Source organism: Saimiri boliviensis, chromosome 3 (assembly GCF_048565385.1).
Source record: "Saimiri boliviensis isolate mSaiBol1 chromosome 3, mSaiBol1.pri, whole genome shotgun sequence".
Classification (NCBI taxonomy): domain Eukaryota; kingdom Metazoa; phylum Chordata; class Mammalia; order Primates; family Cebidae; genus Saimiri; species Saimiri boliviensis.
Window position 1 is genome coordinate 84,573,768 of NC_133451.1, and position 21,640 is coordinate 84,595,407.

At 32.3% G+C, this 21,640-nt stretch overlaps 1 protein-coding gene across 1 annotated transcript in view; it reads left to right on the top strand.

The window, feature by feature from the left end:
* The window catches only part of CCSER1 (coiled-coil serine rich protein 1), a 1,354,615-nt gene extending 1,336,049 nt beyond the window's left edge, over positions 1-18,566 (top strand). Inside the window, exon 11 of the mRNA XM_039468593.2 lies at positions 15,557-18,566. Coding sequence (XP_039324527.1) covers positions 15,557-16,042 — 486 coding nt within the window. The 3' untranslated portion in view covers positions 16,043-18,566. The remainder of the gene's footprint in view (positions 1-15,556) is intronic.
* Positions 18,567-21,640: the final 3,074 nt, after the last annotated feature.

A 21,640-nucleotide genomic window follows, 5' to 3' on the forward strand; every position in this document is an offset into this window, starting at 1 on the left:
GGATTATTTACCTTAGAGAAACATTCATCTCACAGTATACTACTTGTCTTAGGATCATATGATATGCATGTTATTATTCAAGAATTCTGAGTCCAACTGCGGAACTATTGAGTCACTTTCTATGGTCTAAGTAAGATCTATTTCAAGTGGTCATGAGGTAATTTTTATGCATAAGAAAATTTTAGAATTTCTAAGAGCTAAAGATAATAAACTGAATGCTTGAGAATGACTAATCCCACAGTATATATCATTGTCTAGTCTACTTAAGCCTAAGATCTATATGGAAGCCATGATTAATATACAGTTAGAACCCCTAATAAATTTCTTTTGTTGACAAATTTGTAAATATTTAAAGTCAAGTGTGGCTATGAGAATAAGCCCTTTTTAATGTGCTCTTTCCTTCTGTAACACAATCTGATTTTATTATTTTATCCTTAGCATGCCTTTTTTCTATTTGAATATATTCAAATAGAAAGTTTTTATGTAGCAACTCTAAATCAATTTAATAATTAGTGTTTCTAATATGTGCAAAAATATATTTCTTCCTAAGTATGTATTATCTAGAAATAGCTTCACTCTTTTTAAATTCTTCTTGTCCAGCAATTATAAACTGTATCTATCTCCTTGTGGTTCAATGTGAATTATATCTGAGCTCTTCATTCAAGGGATGTTTTCTTCCATTCCTGAGTAGATGGTGCTGATTATGATATAATCTGAGTCAAAACAAGGTGTGCTACTCTGTGTAAGGACACAAGCAGATTTTCTATAGAGTCCCTTGACTTTGAAAAATAAAAGATTAATGCATCTTGATTACTGGGATATCCAATAATTCACTTTTAATCTTCTTGCTTGAATAGAGCAGTGGAGTTTTGCTTTTTCATGTCTTGTCTTCTTCTTAGCGCATTACACTAAGTAGTGCAAATATTATGCATGTTTTTATATAAGAACTATACAAAGTTTAAAACATTCATTATTGTGATAGATCAGATGTCTCCTGTGAGATAGAAGAGGTGGAAAAGGTATCATATGCACTCTGCTTTAAAGGACAGCTGCAACTTTATGCAGCTCTTCAGCTTTTAGGGATGAACTTGAAAAGTACATATTCTTGGCTAGATGTATCAAGGACTAAGGAGTATTCTATATAATGATGTTTTGAAACATTATGGATACTGGAATGCTTTACAGTTTTGTTAGTTTCCTTACAAAATGTTCACAGCATGCTTTGTTAGCAGTGCTGCAATATTTTAAAATTGTCTGAGCTATTATATAGTAAATTTAAATCATATAAAACAGTAGGTATTGGAAAAGTTGGTGACTTCCTTATTCATTTTTTTGTTCAACAGATACAAATTCAACAAATAACTACTAAATGCCAAAACCAGAGCTACTATGATCCACTTTCACCTATGTAGTTGCATTTGAGGGTCTGGAGGCATAATTGTCTATCGCTTATCCCCATGCCCAGTCAGTAGGTTCTCAGTTTTCAGAGAAAAAAAATTTCAAGAGAAAATGTTTAAGCTTCTTTAGACTAGATGTATTAGATTGTCTGTGAAGCGGCATGGTTTCTCAGACCCATTTGGATGGGTACGGGAAAATCACTCTCACTGAGGTATTATGAATTGTTTTTAGAGGCATTTATTTCATACTGGCAAGACCCTGAACAATAGGATCCAGTCAAAAACACCCTGATGCTGTACAATAGATCATTTTTATATCAATAGACTTTTCTAAATAAAAATACCTTGGGGAAAATGTTGAAACAGTATCAACCACAAAATGTTTCATCATTTGTTCACAGTTTGGGGAAATACAAGTAAAAGGTTTGTTTTACATAAATCCTGTGGGAAAAAATTATATAAATTTGATTGGTCCTAAAGTATGTAGATTATGAATTCAACATGTTAATATTTTTACTACATATAATTAAAATTAGTTTATGTCTATGTTTTTCTTCATGTTTTATTTGTATTTTAACTATGTACATAAACATTAATGAGTTATTTAAAATTATTTTGCATTTTTTCAAAGACTTAAAACATTTTCTTCTTGCCTGTTATGTGAGACATCTGAATTACTAATAATATGGAACTTTAATTGTGACCACTGTTTGTGACACATTACTTCCTTCATTCTTAAAATATGTATGCATTCTGAATTGCCTTTTTTATGCATTTGTACCTTGGACTGATTCTCAATTATGTAACCTTTCTAAAATGCTGCTTTGTCATGCCACTTATCTCATCATAAACCTTTAATTGACCTTCATTTAATATTTTGCTCTTTAAATTAGCAGCCAATAACTTAAACAATGTAGACAACTCATACATATATAATATTTTCTTGCCCCATCCCTATGTAAACATCCTACTTCACCTTAGCAAGTAAGTTTAATACTAACAGTTCTCAAAATAGGTCTCATAAATATATATTTACTCCTTATCCATGATGCCCAGGATGCCTTCCTGACCTTTCAGAAATCCAAGATATACTCACGCTGAAGGATTTAGCTGACATAGTCCCATATTTGATTTTTTTTTCTTTTCCTTATTTCAATCTCTTCCTTTTTTCACTCATCTTCAAAAAATGTTTATCACAAAATTACTTTATATCAGAAACTAGGGTAAGTGCTGGGAGAACAACTTGACACAATTTTTGCTTTCACAGAGCATACTGTCTAAATTAGTGATAGGCATTAAACAAATAAATGCACTATATGCAAGTATATCATACACGTGTATAGGACAATTGCTATAAAGAAATTGTATAGGTTGTGTTTGCATTTGGAAAGTTTAAAAATAGATAATTTGAATTAAATTCTTGGGTGTGAAAAGGCTTAACATTTTCTAGGGACTGAGTTATATGCCAGGCAAAAATGAAGGAAAGAACATTCCAGATAGAGGCTAAAAACATAAAGGCCCTAAAAAACCTAAGAAAGGAGAGACTTTTTCATGTTTAAGAAACTCAAAGTGACTAATATTGCCAGAAACCCAATGATTGAAGGAAAAATTGTCCTAGGAAGAAATTACAGAGGTATAAGTGCAGCTAGATCATTCAGGGTCATGTAGACCATTACAAGAATTTGTATATTTTTGAAATTCATTATGAAAGTATTGAAAGAAAATAAGAAGGTCAATGGAAGAAGGTCAATGGCATAATTAAATTTGCATTAAAATTATAGCTCTTTTGTGGTATGTGTGTGAAGGTGCAGAAGAATGGATTAAGGAGCACAAGATAATGCTGTTGAACTAGAGGGATGGAGGTGAAGAGTACTGGGTAGAATAAAAACAGAATCACTGTCAACTAGTGATAGAGTGAACGCAGGGTGAAAGGAGAAAGTATCAAGTACAATTCCAGAGACTTTTTGTGGTCTCCACTCATTTATGTGTTGAACAAATGTTACTGAAGTATTAAGATGAAAACCAGACATAATACAATTACTATGAGTTCAGTTAGGAAAAAATAAAATTGAGATACAAGTAATAAAGTCACGGAAGTAGATCCATGAATGAAAATGAAAAGAAATTTAAAGTATCTAAGTTTAAGAGTTGTTCACATGAAGTTGGTATGTTTAAAGTTATGTGAATGGATGAGATTTTTTAGGGAGCGTGAAATAAAGCTGGACCATGCCATGAAGACCCAGGTGTTTAACTGGAAAAGTACCCAGCAAAGGAGATGGTGTAGTAGTGACCAGAGAAACAGAACAGCCACCCAGCCACCGGAGCATGAGATGTCACCAATACCAACAGATAATGGAATTCAAACTGAGAGTGCTTAACTCCATTTAAATATCTCTTAATGTGAAAGGAAAATGTGTAAACTGTTAAGGATCCATATTACTTAACAACTTTGAGGTTTTCAGGAACAAAAGCCAAATTGGAGTGGGATGATGAACAAGGTAGGGGTAGGGGTGAGAAACTGAAGCCACCAAAGGAAGCAATTGTTTTAAAAGCTCTGTTTCAGGCTTAGATATTTGTTGTACCACACATTTTTCACTAAATCTGGTTTTAAGATTCTATATTATTATTTTAGTGGCTTAATTTTGCTTTCTGTCTTAATTTTTATTTATAGTTTAGTTCCTTAAGTAAAAGTAAGTTCCTGGTGGTAGAACTGCACACTTAATTTATTTGAATCATTCACTCTATTTATATTTTGTGGGTTCTCCATAATAATGAATAGATATGAATGAATGAAAGAATAAATAGTAAAGGAAGAAAGAACCAAAGAGAATGAGAAATATTAGTAAACTTAGCATAGGATTAGTAAACTTAGCATAGGAAGAAGATAGTCTCTCTTATTAGGACTAGTTTTAGATTTTGACACTCCTCAGATACGCTTTTCCCTTACAGTGATTTGTGGGAAATTTCCCAGTATATTCAACATAACACATGATCTATAGAGTTGATTTCCTAGAGAATTCATTTTCTACCTATGCTAGTACCTGCCAATTTGTCCTGATGTTAGAGAGATAACTGCCACCTCTGTAAAACATCATTTGGATTCACCTTAACCTTTTAATTCCAACATCAAGACCTTCCAACATAGGCTCTACTGAAAACACAGAAGATAGCACCTGTGTAGATAGAGAAGACTTACTCCTGCTTTTAGACAACTTCTGCCTGGGAATGCAGATCTATCCTAAGCCAGTATCTTGTTACCATGTCTTCCCTTTTAACTGCAGCCTATTGTAGCACAGCATAGCTAGCAAAGATCAGGCATGCATGTCTACTTTATCATCAAATGGTTACTTCTTGATCTTCATTTCTCATAACATGGCACAAAATATCTTCTACATACCACTCTAAGAATTTTTCTATTTATCTATCCTTTTTATCCCATAAATATAACAGATAAAACTTCTGCATATCCATTGTTCATGAGATTTGTTATTGGCACACACAATTAAATATTCCACCACAAATCTTTTGGATGTTGTTTTTCTTAATATCAAATGTAGATCTTGTGTCTATGCACTAAAATGAAAGGTGACAGGTTCTGCACGGAAATACTAAAGAGTGCTTTAGAAAATCTTGAACTGGTTGTTGCTTTTACTATTAACAATCTTTAGAATCTAGGGTAAGTCACACAGCCTGTCTAGTCAGTTTCCTTATAAAATCAAGGTATTAAAATACCTTAACTTTAAAGTATGTCTTGAATCTTGAATTATTTAATATTAGGTCAAAAAATAAAAATATGTTTTCAATGGGCAAGAAGTTAAGATCATTGATATTAATAATTGACATTAATAAAATGAAAATAATTGACGTTAATAACATGAAAATAATTGACAATTATTTTAGATCTTAACAACTGTAAGCTTCATCTAACTCTCATTATATTTTGTGCTTTGTTGATTTTTTTCTATTTAAAAATCAATTTTAGATCTTTTAAAGGATGACTACCTTTGAAGCTGGTGGCCCATCTGTTTTCTCTTTGTTAGCAGACTTTTTGAGGCTACTCTGAGTTTGTAAAGAAAATGATTTGCTTTGATAAAGCAGCTTTACAAAAAGAAAAAAAAAATTAGCCTTAGAATTTTTTTAACACTCTATAGTAAGTGTTTCTGACATTCATAAACTCATCATAAGTAGGAAAAAAAATGGTTGGCTATTTGAAAAATTGCTATTATTAAATAAACTTCTTATATCCAAGGCTCAACTCTATATTCAACAAAAGAATGTATTTTAGAAATTCTATGCTTCTTTAAAAATTGATTCTACCTTGTATGTAATGATATTCTGACCATAACTTTTTGTACTATAATTAATTCCCTGCTGTGTCTTATTTTGTATACAATATGAAAGAATTTCAAAAAATTAGTTGGATATTACTTCATTGCAATTCCCAGCCATACTGTATATTTTAAATTTCTATACACATTAGCAATATTCTTTTGATGTTTTAAATTCTTTGAAGGACTTTTAAGTAGTGTTATATTCACCAAGCCATCGTGCAGAAAACATAATTTCTCATTCTTTGTCACATCATTGCCTTGTCTATGTCCCCTGAATTTCCTTAAATGACATTTGTTCTACCCAAAATTGTGCATGTTGCTGAAGGAAAACATAACTTACATCAATTATTAAATCAATCACTAGTAAGAGCCTCAGATTTCTGTGCATAAAAATACCTTTGAAGTAAGGCATTCCAAACCAATCTTAATGTACATTTACAAGAATTTGAATAGTTTGTATTAAAGTCATTTATATGTATTGTTTGTAGTATCCTCCAAAATGTGCCATGTATTTAGTAATATATTGTCTTTATCAGTGGGTCAAGCTTATTCCTAAAAGTAGTTTGCATTACATTGTACTGATATAAAACAACAGATTAACATTGTGAAACTGCTGTATTTTTATTTCACTTTGTTGCTCATATTATCTCTTAGATTAGGTAAATTATGTTACTTCTAGAAGTTTTTAAGCAGAGCATACAGGGTAAAATTACTTGTTAGATAAAATCATTTAAGCAAGAAATTTAGGGCTCACATAATTTAATCATGGTAAGAAGGACTTAAAAATGAGGGATGAACAATAAATTAGAGTCTTAATTATATACAGTATATTTATTTATTTATTCATTTATTGGACTCTACCTCATAAAGTCACAGCAATTGGCTATAAAGCCTATGAATTATTCACACAAGACATTATGTGAATCTAATGTTTTTTTGAGATTATTTATTGAATACTACTCTCATTCAAGAAGGATTTTATATAATATGTGGTAGGTGTTGGGCAGCAGTGTGTCTAGACAAAAGACTCATTTTTTATGTTTTGCTATGCTAAGCCACTCTATTTGTTCACTCTTGCGCAGTCCTATGCAAACACAGAAAATTATTTTCTACTTCTTCCCCTAAGGCATATAAATTTAAGTTAAATCTTTCACTCATTCTTTCATTTAGAAATCACATATTTCTGGAATACCAGTTGTGCAGAATGTAGATTTCTTCTGAATTGAGTCCTTAATCTCACTCCTGTTACTGCTTTTATAAGCAATAATTGTCTTAAATTCTCATTTAAATCACCTTTTAACTAAGGAGAATTACTGACACAGAATGGGTGATCACACATACACACACACTCTCACACATACATTTGTGTTAAAGACAACTTATTTTTCTACAGGATTTGGTTCTGCCCGGAGTTCATTTACTCTAACTATAAACAGAACAGTCAAAACATATGCCTAGTGGCTTCTCAGAAAACTGTCGTATGTTTTAACTTTCCCTTTGAAGAAAGAGAGGTGCTATGATTTTACCCTCCTGGGAGCTCTGCTGGCCTTATTAGCATTCACCTGGCTTATCTCCTACACGTGTTCTAATCCTGCTTGAGTCCTAAATGCCTACCAGGAGAATTTAGCATACTGTAAAGAATTTAGGAGTGAGGCTGAGCCAGAAGAAGTAATTTAACTCTGGACAATTTGCTCCATTCCACACCTCTTGGTAACTTGTGCAATCTGGAAAAAAGAAAAAAAGAGGAAAAAAAAAAAAAAAAAGATCCTGTCTGCCAGAACTTTGGATGTTTCTTTCTGGTTTTCACTTCAACTTATTACAGGGCTTTCTGCTTGCAAAGCAGTAACTATTTCTTTATACAATCTCTCTGTGGTAAAGTGTTTCCTAAACCTTTAACAGAACTCTTTATCACTGAAAACAGATTCCACATCTAAGGCTACAAACAGACACAGCAACAGTACCAAACCTTTTGAAGAGAAATTCTGTATCTCAGTGATGACAGGAAAAGGGCAGTTTGTTATTTTTAAATGTGGTTTGAGTCTACAGTGGCCCTTTAATTGTTGTACTTGAGAAAGAGGCACATTTTAGGAGCACTTGTTTACTTTAAATCAACACATTATGTCGTGAAACATCAAAAGGAGCATTTACTTTTTAAGTAGTTTATAAATGCTTTCAGTGTCTATTACTACATTGGGTTGATTTAGTAAAAGAGATAGTATTTTTAAAAATTAATAATTATAAGGGCCCAGAAGAATGTGTTTACAAACTAAGTAAAATAAAATTTGTAAAGGCCTAATTTCACACTCATAATGGCTATAAATGATAAAAGGACAGAAATTTATGTATAATTGTTTTTTCTTGTACGTCATGATCACGTTTATCTGTTTAGGGAAGCATTGTAATTTAGGGAAGCGGTCCTCAACTGGGGGTAATTTTGCTGCCATCCCCCACCCCTGGGGGACATTTAGCAATGTCTGGAGACATTTTTAATTTTCACAACTGGGTGACAGAGAGGTACTCTGGCTTCTGTAGCTACAGGCCAAGGATCTTACTAAACATCCTGCAATGTACATGACCCCAATAACAAGGCAATAAGTAATACAAACTTAAACATGTAGTACATAAAACTATTTACATTTAAGATTTATTTATAAATTTCGATATTTTATTCAGTGAGTAATAATATTCATACAGGCCTTCATTGAAAGCATTTTTTTACACATAATTATATTTAACTGTATATAAATATGGCTTCTTGATATCACAGTATCGCATGTTTATATTATTCTGCCTTTAGGTTTCTATGTTGATGTATTTGTAATTAATTACATTAACATATGTATTATAGAGCCTTTTCTGTCATTTGTTTGTTATACTGCCTCAGCTTATGCATCCATCATTTATTTTCGGAAATAATAAAGTGATCTACTCAATTAGTCTCCATGCAACTACACCAAAATCAAATAGGTCAGTCAGTTGTTGAGTTTTTATTCTAAGGAATATCTTGCTACCACAACTGAATTGCCAACATTTATTATTTTTATAAATTCGAGATTATGACCATTGTTATTTGTAATTCAAAAGTTAAAATATTTACACAAATAGAAGATAAAGGAGTCGAGTTAAACATATTTTGTTGCAGATATTTTTATAGCTCTGGATTTTACCCAAAGATATATGTACTCATCATTTATGTTTACATAATAGGATGGGGAAGCCATTAAAAATTGCAGCTATACAATATCTCTCTTTCAGTTCATTTTCTACAGTATTGACAAAATACACTGAATGGGATTTTTTTTCATTTGCTTTGATATCTAATACTATAGATATAATGTCATATTGCTTTGGTGGGTTTGAAATATCTGTTAGGTAAGTCATTTTAATAAAGAAAGACCAGTAGATTATTTTCCAGACCATATAAATATTAAAGGAGTTCTCAGTAAATGTCAGATGTCTGCAGGACATGTGTATTCAGCACTGAACAAGACAGGCAAAGTCCCTGCCCTTATGAAACTTGCATTCTATTTGACCTGGTATGTTAGTTCACTCTCATGCTGGTAATAAAGACATACTTGAGATTGGATAATTTATAAAGAAAAGAAGTTTAATTGACTCACAGTTCTGCAGGGCTGGGGAGGACTTAGGAAATTTACAATCATGGTGGAAGGGGAAGCAAACACATCCTTGTTCACATGATGGCAGCAGGACGTGCTGAGTAAAGGGGGAAAACCTCTTATGAAACTATCTGATCTCATAAGAATTCATTCACTATCAGGAGAACAGCAGTGTGGGGGTAACTGCCACCCAATCCCTCCCATGACATGTGAGGATTATGGTAACTACAACTCAAGATGAGATTTGGCTGGGCACACAGCCAAACTGTATCACCTGGGTACCATAATGGGTAGAGGTAAAATGTCTATTCTTGGGAATAAAATGTATAGTATTCTCATTGTATATCTTACTGAACCTGCAGGTCTCATTAATAGGAAACCATTAACTTATTCAGAAGACATGTTTCTCAGTGTGAACTATCCACACAAAAGTTACTACTTAGCTTCTACTACAAAAACTGTGACCAAGAATAATTCTATTCACTTTGACATAATTTGGTATTTATCTACTTTTTCAACTGAATTCACATTATGATATTGATATTTTCATTAATCTTTCCATTTTTTTTAGATCCTGTTTAACATTAGTTATTTTTAAGTGTAATACTAGTTTTCCTAGCTGGCTACTGGGGATTGTTTCAAGGTTCTCTATTTCTTTTAAAAAAAAAATTCTTGTTGCAAAGCAATTTTTTGTCAAGTGGACATTTGTAGAAAAAAATATATTTTAAAGTCAGTGAAAAAATCATGTGCAGAGTTATCTATGCAAGCAATTATAACAGAATAATTTTGCCTGCTAACATTCATAGCAACTACCAATACTTTTTACAAAAAAAGGAAAAGGACTTCAGAAAAAAATAATATAATATTATTAAATACTCAATAATCAGTAACTGAAATGTTTCTCCCCTCCCCCATGAATTCTATCATTACATCATCTAGTCCTAACAAATTTGGCCCTTCCACATTGGCATGATTATTGTATATTTTTCACTGACTCAAGTTTTTAATATAATAGAATCCCTAAATATCAGATTTCATTTTATAATCAATGCTTTTAACCAGCTTGCAGTTGCAATGGAGTTTAAATTACCTGTGCAAATGTGAGTTGTTTCATAGCTTCATATTTTCCCTTCTTTGAGCTATATGCAATGTTGGTGCTACATGTGCTGCCAAAGCATGCTTTCAAAAGCATACTGTACTTGGTATTATAAGAGAAAAAATTTTATATACAGAAAGTCAAGGAAAAATGGTATAATTTTAGTATTAATGAAATAAATATTTCTAACAGTCTTGCCTTCAACTCCTTGCTTGTTTCTTAAGTAAAAACCAGATGCTTTACGAAATCTAGAGAAGAAATACACCTATGTGTAGATGACACTGAATCTTTGAGAAAAATGCAAAAGGACTATCTTTCAAATCCCAAGCAAGGCAACTGAAGACAAGATAAACTGCAATGAGAGGCTGGTGGGACTTATTAACGGATCGCATGAACTAAAAAAAAGAGAATGTTGTTTGTTTACTTATTTTAAATCAGCATCAGGTGTTTTGTTTGTTCATTTCTTAGTGGTGTATTAAATAATTATGTGTTTTAAAATTAGTATTTTCTTGTATTTGATGAAATACAGGCTATATGCTCTTGTAAAGAAATGAAAGGAAGACAATTAAAAGCTAACAATGAACTGATTTTATTATAATGTGCACACTTGACTGATTAATCACTAGATTTTCCATCCTTTCATCCTTATTAGGATTCTATGGATAGATAATAAGCTAGCTGCTGACAACTAAATTGCTCAGAATCTGACATAATTATATGAGTTTCCGGAAGCTTAATTTTGATTTTGAGAAATACGTGGCTAGACACATGCATTGAAAATTACCTTCAGGGGTCTCAAGTTCTTTAGAGGTGATAAACATCAATTAACATCATGATATTGAAATTCATTTCAATTTCTGGGACAATGTAACCAAATCCACACATATATATGAATATATATATATATCCCAAAATCAATCTATCTATCATCCCTTCCTCCATATCCAAATGTATATGCCAAAATATAGTTTAATGTTTTGTGTCAAGAGGATGTTTCCTATGTATTTCTAAACATATTCCAAAACATGGATAAAATATATATTTTAAACCTAGAATTTTAGAATTGGAAGGCAACTGAATGATCGCTAGGGTTTCTTAAAGATCTAAATTCTATTGTCTTACATTTTATTTATTTCATTAATGGGCTTAGAAACTGAAGCACAAAATAATTAATTTATTCATTTCATGCTACACAGTTCAATGGTAGCACAGCCAACATTAGAGTCTTTTGGCATGAGGTTCAGTGTTCTATTAGTCCAAATTGTCCTATAATATATTAAACACACAATAGGATAATTAATGTAGTGAAAGGTGTAGTGAAAGTAGGTACCTCCTGCTTTTCCCTTTCTCTGCCTAAAAAAATACTTTGAAGACTGAAGCCTTAATTTTTCCTGTTGCTGAGAGTGTCGGCAACTGATAGCTCTCAAGTAATATTGTCTCCAAAAATTTCCCTACTAAAACTAAAAAAACCTACTCACCTAATACTATAGCCCTTCCCAGAGTCTGTCAATGTCCAATAACTAGATGATGGTATATGACTCCCACCCACTTGCCTGAATTGGAGACAATTATGAAGAACCATCCCAAAGTCAGATCTTCCTGTGTGATCAGTTCAGATAATTTAATTGTACAGAATTTAATTTCTCCCTCTGCCTGACTCTGCAGTCTTCATTCTCCATAGTTATTGGCCTAAGAACATTTCCAATACATTTCTTACAAATATTTGTCTCAGAGTCTGTGTTCTGTGGAACCAAACTACAACAATAAATATAAAATTACTTGAATTTTCTAGAGAAAATGATTTTGCTTTTTAAAATAGAGACAAAAGTGTTTAAAGTGATTAGGTTCTCAAGGATGAAATGAGCACTTCTCAAAGTAATTTTAAGGTCTGTTAGTTACATTATATTGTTACTGTGATGCTTATTGTGATTAAGATAACAACATTGCAGGTATATTAGGCATTTTAGAGTCAAGTAGATCATTAAATATTTACAATAATCCTTTATGAAGATATAGATATAAACAACTGTATTTATATAAAACTTCTTTTCTCAGGTGAGAAAATTGGCAACTTAGGAAACAAGTAACTTGCCATGTTCACTAAACTAAAAAGTGTCTCATTCTGGTTGATTTTCCCATTAAACTTTAAGCTGCCTTAAGGTAGCATTTGGATCTTATATGAACAACACTATTTTCCATCATGTATGCAGCACATTGCCCTCAATGTGATCAATAAATATTTATCACAAGAATAAATGAATCCATATATATCTTATTCTATCCATGCTATTAACCCCTGCAACAAGGCAATCTCCTATGTACACTACACGCTTTGGAGATAATGGTAGACATCACAGAGAACTTTAGAAAAAAAAAAAAAAGACCAAAAAAACTAACATGTCAAAACCAAACTCTACCAAATAAACATAAATGGTTGATTTAAATGTGTATTTTTCTTTAAAAGTTGAGAGTAAGAATCCCCATTCTGCCTCTTTTGATAGTAGATCCACATGTGCTTTCTAAGTACCGGATAGTATACCAGAGAAGGAGTGCTGAGGCTGCTTGTGTGACTGAATTATTTGATCCTTTTCAACATGTCTTATTAAAACTGTATATTCAATTTAATATATCAGGATAATAAAAATGATCACATAAAAACAATGAATATTCCCTCAAAGATAATATTAAAATAACGAAATAAGTCTATCCCTACCATTTCTACTTTCCTAGGCAGCATCTGTTGAAATAGAAATGAAAAAGAAATGTAACCTCTGGTATTATCATTATGGACTTACTAATGTTGTTTTCATCCCCAGTTTTTTCTGCTATATAGCATAAGCAGCACCCATGATTTGGCTACAGATATTAAGCACAGGGTTGATTAAATAAACATGTAAGATTACAGATATGGAGAGAAAATAAAAGATCACATTTCGAATAGGTCCAAAGCTTAGGGTATTGGAAAAGAGTCAAGAAGAAAAAGGTAGAAAAATTCCCAAATGATGAAAATTGAATCAAAATAGTTTATTCCTTCTACCCCTAAAAAGCCTCTGAGGCATCTCTTGTGAGTCTTACAATGTTTCCTTTCCACATCAAATTACCAGCCTAACTATCTCTACTCCAAACCTAAGAAAAAGTTAAAACGGCATATTAGAAGTACTATGGGGTCTGCTTTAAGTAGCTCATCACAAAAAAGTAGATAAAGATGACTTCACAAACATCAAGACAAAGCAAAGGCCTGGGTAGTAAAATCCTTCCTTCTGAAATCACCAAGTATAAGGACACTCTCAGTAGGTCTTAGTTTTATAAAAAAGAAAAGTACGGAGATTTATTTCAGTAATAATCATTTTGAGGCCTAAGCTCATATTACAATGTTTTTCTGCATGCAATTAATTTTAGAAAAATGTGATGAAGTTTTGAAAAATTCCTATGGAAATACTTGAAGAAGGAGGAACTCGTAAATAATCAAGCAGACTGCCTGTCCTACACTAGCTATAGGATAAAATCAAAATCTCTGTGCTACAATTTTCCAGTCTGCATAATGGGAATAAAAGAAGCTACCTCAAAAGGCTCTTGTGAATCTGAATACATAAGAGCAATAGCAGAGTGTCTGAAATATAATACACAATTAATAAATATTATGTATTATCTCAAATAAACTTTATTCAGCAAATATTTATTAAACGCCAGGCAATTGTATCAGGAGAAAAGAGTAGAAATGAAAAGAAGTGGATGACTTGAGATTATATTTTGGAAAAAGCAAGGACTTGATTTTAAGGGGTATGAGGAAAAGAGAGACACTAATTTTCAGGTATTGGCCTGAATGTGGTGCCATTTACTGAGAAGAAAAATCCTTGGGGACCAATGGGTTTCACAATTCACAATCGGGTTTTGCTTTGGTTTGATTTGTTATGCCAAATTAGTAATAACCAAACAAAAAGAGCAATGATGGCTGAATAAGCAAATTGAGTCTCTAGGGAGACATAAAGTTTGGAAATACAATTTCTTAGGAAACTGAAAGGTTGTGTATTTAAGCTGTACACCATTTCATGTAAGCAGAAATGTTCACTGTCTTTTTGAGCATGTATTACTCAAATACTGCTCAAGTACTCATTGTATGAGTCTGCTGCTGTTTATTGCTCAAATACTGTTCAAGTACTCATTGTATGAGTCTGCTGCTGTTTATTGCTCAAATACTGCTCAAGTACTCATTGTGTGAGTCTGCTACTGTTTATACTGCTCTTCTCCCTTGTCTGTTTCTCTTCATTTTCATCTTCCCTCTTTGTAGCAGCAATAAATCCTTGACATTTTGCAAGCGGAATAATTAAGCCAGCCAGTCTCAGTTTTTACCTCAATGCGTTTTTCTACACAAACACAGTGTTCTCTTCAGGAGGAATATGGGTGCTAGCTTGTAATCTTTGCTTCTTCACAGCATGATTCAATGAGTTATGCCTTGTTTTTATTACTAAAGTATAAAATTCTTATGAGCAAGAAGGTGGCATGTACTTTGTGGACCTGATTTTGATTAATAAATTGCATCCAGAAGTCTAAATGAACTATGTATTGAAATTTCTAGTAAGTGCTGAATTGGTCTTCTTAGGTTATTATAGTTACTTGGGTGTTTTTAGTTTCTTTAATTTCTTGCTTACTACTTTGGTGATACAAATCATGATACTGATAATTCTATAAACTCTGTAGACATATATTTAAATAACTATAGCATATTAAACCAGCAAAAACTAATGACTTTATATGTTTATATTAATCATTAAAATAATCTGTTATTTTCATGCTCTGGTTTCTCTTCAGATCATATAAATCTTTCACCTTTTACTTATTAATCTGTATTCTCAGATAAAGCTATATAATTCAAATTTAGTAAATTAGATTTTAAAAAAATCAAAATGCCCTTTAGAGTAAATTAACCATTTAATCACTATGTGTAGTAGCATTGCACTGGAAAATTGAATCCCATGGATAATTTTATTGATAATTATATAAACCTCATTGAAAAAGTAGGGGGTCAGACACAAACGTATAAATACCACTCTGTATTGTATGTATGCTATGAAAGTCTTTTTTATGACTGCTTTTTCTTTTTGTGTCTTACCATAGGCTACATATCGAAATCGAATTGTGAGCCAAAATCTCAACCCAAGGGACAGAAAAACAATGCATACTCCCATCGAGGACCGTTTTAGGTATTCGTCAGCGGACCAGACAAGCCCCTACAAAAACAAGACCTGTCAACTCCCAAGTCTATGTTTAAGTAATTACTTGAAGGACAAGGAACTAGCAGAAGTTATCAAACATTCAAGAGGAACTTATGAAACCCTCACTTCAGAGGTTACACAGAACTTACGGGCCACCGTTGGGCAGAGCTCTCTGAAGCCAACAGCTAAGACAGAAGGGCTCTCCACGTTCTTAGAGAAACCAAAGGACCAAGTTGCTATGGTCCGACAGCATTCGACCTTTACAGGCAGGTTTGGACAGCCACCAAGAGGGCCTATCTCTTTACACATGTACAGCAGGAAGAATGTGTTTCTCCACCACAATTTACACAGCACTGAGCTGCAGACTCTAGGCCAGCAGGACGGGTAATTAAATCACCCTATTCCTGTCTTTGGGTAGGATAAAGATGGTGTTTCTCGTGCATAGTTCATATTAAAATTGTCAGGTACTTTTTCTTACATTTTAGTTTAGTCATAAACAAAGATTTGTGTTGTTGGGTTTTTTTTTTTTTTTTTTTTTTTCCCGAGTGAAAGTTTGAGCATGTTAATTGAACTAGGTTGAATTGCCTTGAAGACTTTACTATATATGTGTATAATAAATGGGACCATCTTGATCGTTTGTACAGTCCACAAGTTATTTATTTTTTATCTCTATCACTTACTGATATGCATTGGCGTTTCAGAAGGCAATATCAAATAGCAATCCATTCACTCTGTTAATGGTGTTACTATAAAAGTAGATTTGAGGAATAGTAAAGGATTTATAAGGAATTTAAAATTATATAGTTAATAGAAGGAAGAAAAAAGAGGAATGTTAAAGTCTTATATTTGGCAGTATATTTATTTGAAGAATGTGGCTTGCTTGCATGTAACCCAGAGATGTGTTTGTCTCTATTACATACATTCAAGCTTATCTTGTGATACTATTAAGGGGGAAATGGCTGTTTCTTTTTCCTTTGAACATCTGGTTCATACTAGTTCACAAAGGATTTTAGAGTAATTGCTAGCCAAATAGAGAATGGCAGCTCTGATCTTTGAAAATTTTTGCTTTTAGTTTTTGTTATTGATGTTGAAGTACTGTGACATAACACAAGGTGATAAAGTTGGTTGAATTTTGTCAAATGATGCATAAAGACTGACATGCTATATTCTTTGAGTCACTGTCATGACAATGTAAGCATTTTTTCAAAATTTAAAGAATGAAATATCCTAAGAAAATCATTCTTTTTCTTTGCTTATTTTTTTAAATGTTCATTTTTATGTAGATCCAGTTTTGGTTTATATGCACCAACCTATTTCTATAATTTTATGAACTGAGAAACAGAAAGTCAGTATTTGAGTAACCAGCATGCAATATTCTGACTATGAAGAAATCTAGATTTAGAACAAAAAGTAAAGTAAATGTAAACATTGGCAATTTGATCTTAGAAATAATCTTCTAACAGGAATATTTAAAACTCATTTGATGGCAAATATTTCTCTTTGACAAATAAGGCCCAAATATGTTATAATATGTTATATACTTATGTGCACATGAGATAGATCAATATATAAATTGATCAATGGATAATTCCATCATGTTTAATTAGTAGCAGAGCAGTATCAAACAGTAGAATTAAATACATAAATAAATAATTTTAAAAAGACTAATAGGAATCAAGGCTGCAGTTTTCTTATAAATATCAGAGCTGGTAACTATATCCATATTAGCCATAGTCCATGCAAATTGAAACTGTCATACCTACTGCATGATCTGTTTCCCTTGCATTCTCTAACAGACAGAATCCGTCAGTGTGCACAAATGGGATGAATGAAGGGAAATTGAGATAGCAGTTTTAGCATGGCATCCGACAACTTGCTTAAATTAAAGCTATGTGCAAAATGCATCTCCTACTATAAAAATGTATTTGTGCTCTGTGCTTTGGGGAAAACCCGTTAGACATAAAACCCCTGAGCTTTAATGATTGAACATTGATACATTTGCAAATTTTGATTGGAACTGATAAAGTAAGGAGTCTTGTGGATATTTGTACTGTAATTTTGGTTTACCAAAGGAATAGAGGTGTGCATCAAGACAGACATTTGCCAAATGTTTTCTTTCTTTGCGTGCTTGTTATTCTGCCAAAAGAGAACAATACACACTGCAAACTGCTTGACTTAATGAGATTGCTATCTAAAGTTCTCACCATCCTTCAGCAGCTGTGATGTTCATCAGATATACATTTTGGGCTGGGCGATATTTAAGAAATGATAGGAAAATAGAAAAATTATGATTATTAATTGTGGAATTCAGCTTGGTTTGTCCTAAATGTTGGCATCTGTTGCTAGAGTATTTTAAATCTGTAAATAAATAAGCATAATAAAATAATCAAGGATTTTTTTCCCAGGATATGGAAGAACAATGTATCACAAATAATGTTTTTGATTTGGACTTTTGGAGTTGATAGTTTTGTTTTCCTGGAAGATAGACTTTTGAATTATACTTTATAAAAATAATCTATTTAAAGAAGATCTGTCATTTAATAGACATTTTAAGAGATGTTTTAAACACTAGTATTTTCTTGAAAAGTCTTTTTTAAAGCTGAATCATTCAAAAGAAAACCTGGTTTAAACAGTTCGATTTTAAATGGAAGGATATTTTTTGGAAATATCATCTTAAAGCTGTTTTGTATCAGTATTTTCAGCATTGTTATAATATTATTTGTAATACTAAGTGTAACTCAGGCCTGGAGAAGGTGTAAGCCCGCTATGCTAATGTACATCAGTAACTGTAAAATAGGGGTTCTTTGCAAGTTCCTCTTGCGTATGTATAGTAACTTATAACAATGGCATGTGGGCATTCTTTCAGTGAGTTGATTTCTTTGTACTAAAATCTCTAGTTTTCTAAGACAGTTCCATGTATAAAACTGATTTTTACATTTCTCCAAGGCGGTACATATCCAAAGACATGACACCAGGGGGAAAAAGTGCTTGTTTTTCTGATGGAAACAGTAGTCTTTTCTTTTCCTTCCTTTTTCTTTAGTGCATGTGTATGTGTAGCTAAGCCTAAATGACCCTGTAAAATTTCTGCTGCAAATTGTCTCTTCTCAATTTAGAATGTGTTTTAAAGAAACACTTAGGAAGAGAAACACCTTGAAGAAAAGCTGTTCCCACCTGAAATAAACTGTTCCCATTTTTATAATTATTGGAACATGAAACTATTTCTATGAACTCAGTGATTTTTTTTTCCATAAAATTATATGCTAAGAGAGTCTCCACAAAACTATGAATTCTCTCGAATTATTTTTGCTTCTTTGGTGCACCAAAGTCTTTGCTCAAATCACAACATGAAACTGTTGCTACAATGCTAAAGATGTGAATCTACCATCATTATGGTCAGGGTAAGAACCTGGAGTCACATGTTATTCAAGTTATATTTGTTATCTAACGATTGAGATGAAAATAAAATCGTAAGCCAATATTAAATATTTATAGGCATATTTGCCTAACTTAAAATGTTTACAAAGATTTTTATGATTAATCTGGGTTTATGTCCTGGGCTCTACCCCTTATATTTTCCAACATTTAATTCTAACCCATTCTCATTATTTCCTGAATGTTGAACTCTCATTGAATTCATAGGAAATGTCCCATTTTGCTTTGTTTTCTTTGTCTTGTTTAACAGAGATAATACCCATACACCCCCTTCAGAAAGAGGTTTTCAAAAATTATGATATATTTAAGATTCACATGCCCAAGATAAATGATTACATTCCATAAGCCCTCTCAAGAACTTTCTTGATAACTTAGTTGTTGATTAAACAGTAGGAACAGTTTGTTGAATGATTAGTACTATCTTTCCACATCATTCATCATTATAAAGAAATAGTAACCCATAGCAGTGGGTAACTTGAAAACTTAACAGAATCTCATAATCATAATCTAAATTTTCACTTTCAGAACATTCTCAGCAGCTATAGAAGAAGGAAGTGGTTCAAAATAACCCTAAGACTCCATTGAACCACATACACATACATGAAAGTAGAAAAGAAAGGGGAATACCTGTGAAGGTGGTATCTATTACTGCCAACCATGTTACTGGGTCACATGCCACACAGCCAGAAGCTTTTCCCTCACTGATAATATTAGCTGAAATGTAGCACTTATTCATTTACACCAGGATTTTGATTGCCATCTAAAACGACTTTATTTAGGCATTATTATCAGGTCCTGTTATGTATTTTCATATACATATATATATATTTTTGTATAAGAGGTATTTCAATCACACACAATATTCTTGAGAAATTTACCTCTTTTAGAGTTTAAACTTTTTAAAACACTTCTTGTTTGTTTCCCATATACTTTATCATAACAACTCTAGGCTATAGAAGGCGTAAGAGAAAATACAAACTAGTTTTGGTTTTTATAAAAAGCTTATTTCAGTTAAGACTGGTCATTTTTTTAAAAATCTGAATTACACCATAGAATAAAAGCAAACAGTCAACTAAGCAAACAAAGAAGTTTCTTCTCTAATAATATCCATCATTGCCAAATGTTTGTTTTTGAAATTTTGTTCTGTGCCAACTTGTTTCACCATGTTAAAATGCTTACGTACCCATGAACTATTTATTTACAATACATTTGATCTCGTTAAGAACCCAGTTCTATTTCCAAGGCGCACAACCCAAAACCAAAAAGTTAAAAGATATCACTCTGTAGTTGAATTACCTGTGGAAAAGAATGAAGGCAGTTCACTCTGTTTAACATGTGTAGAATTTCCCACAAATAGTTTAGGTGAAATAAAAATCATTAACTAATAGAGAGTAGTTTCCTTCCATTCGAGTAAGTGATCTAGAACACAGGATACCATTGTTCTTTTTAGATCATATTCAGTGTATTAACTTCTCCAATATAATATGACATACATACTTCTTCCACTTGAACATAAAATTCTAGAAGAGGAGCATCCTACACATATCATGCTTTCCAAACATTACCTCTTTACTTTAGTAAACTTGGGTTGCTATAACAAAATATCATGGACTGGTGGCTCAAACAACACATTTATGTCTCAGTTCTGGAGGCTAGAAAGTCTAAAATCAGGTGAGGACAGAATAAATTATTGGTGAGGACCTGCTTCTTGGATTGCATGGTGGAGAAAAAGCTCTGGTCTCTTCCTCTTCTAATAAATAGAATAATTTCATCATGGGGGCCCCACTCTCATAATCTCATCTAAACCTAATTACTTCCCAGAGGCCTCAACTTCAGGTACGATCATACTGGGGGTTAGGGATTCACCATATGAATTTTGGAGTGATACAAAAAATTAGTTTATATCACTCATTTTCAGGTCAGAAAGCCTACTTCTCTAATAATATACTTCAATAACTAGTTGGGTAGTTATTGTTTTACTCTTTCATAGATTAGATCAGAGACATTATAGGTAATTTGCCCAGGACACACACATGCATTTTTAATTAAATTAGATTTCATTTATATCATGCTTATCAACTGAGTAGGATGTCTCCTAAAGAGGCAGAGTGATTTAAGCAAACATGTGCTGCCTCAATCTCCTTTACACCTAAACTTCCATTGATATTGCTAGGGATAAAAATTTAAGCAATGATCTACCTTAGGAAATCAAAATACTGTACATTGAAAAGCAGTTTTAAAACAATTATTGATATTTAGTTTAATAAATACAGAATTTTGAGAGGATAACTCTTCTATTTCTAGGTTACCTACCAGAAAAACTGAGATTCTAACTTTCTTATTTTGAAAGCAGTTGGAAAAAACACTAAGAAATGATTTTATATTTTTTAAAGTAGAGGGTCAATAAGTGTCTAACAAAAGGAAAGCATACAGTAAATGAAAAATGAACTAGTTATCAGATTGTCTTATATCTTTCCTTCATAGGACATTGATATAGACATCATCAAATTCCTGTTTGTATTGCCTTATACATACTTAAAAACAAGATATTTAC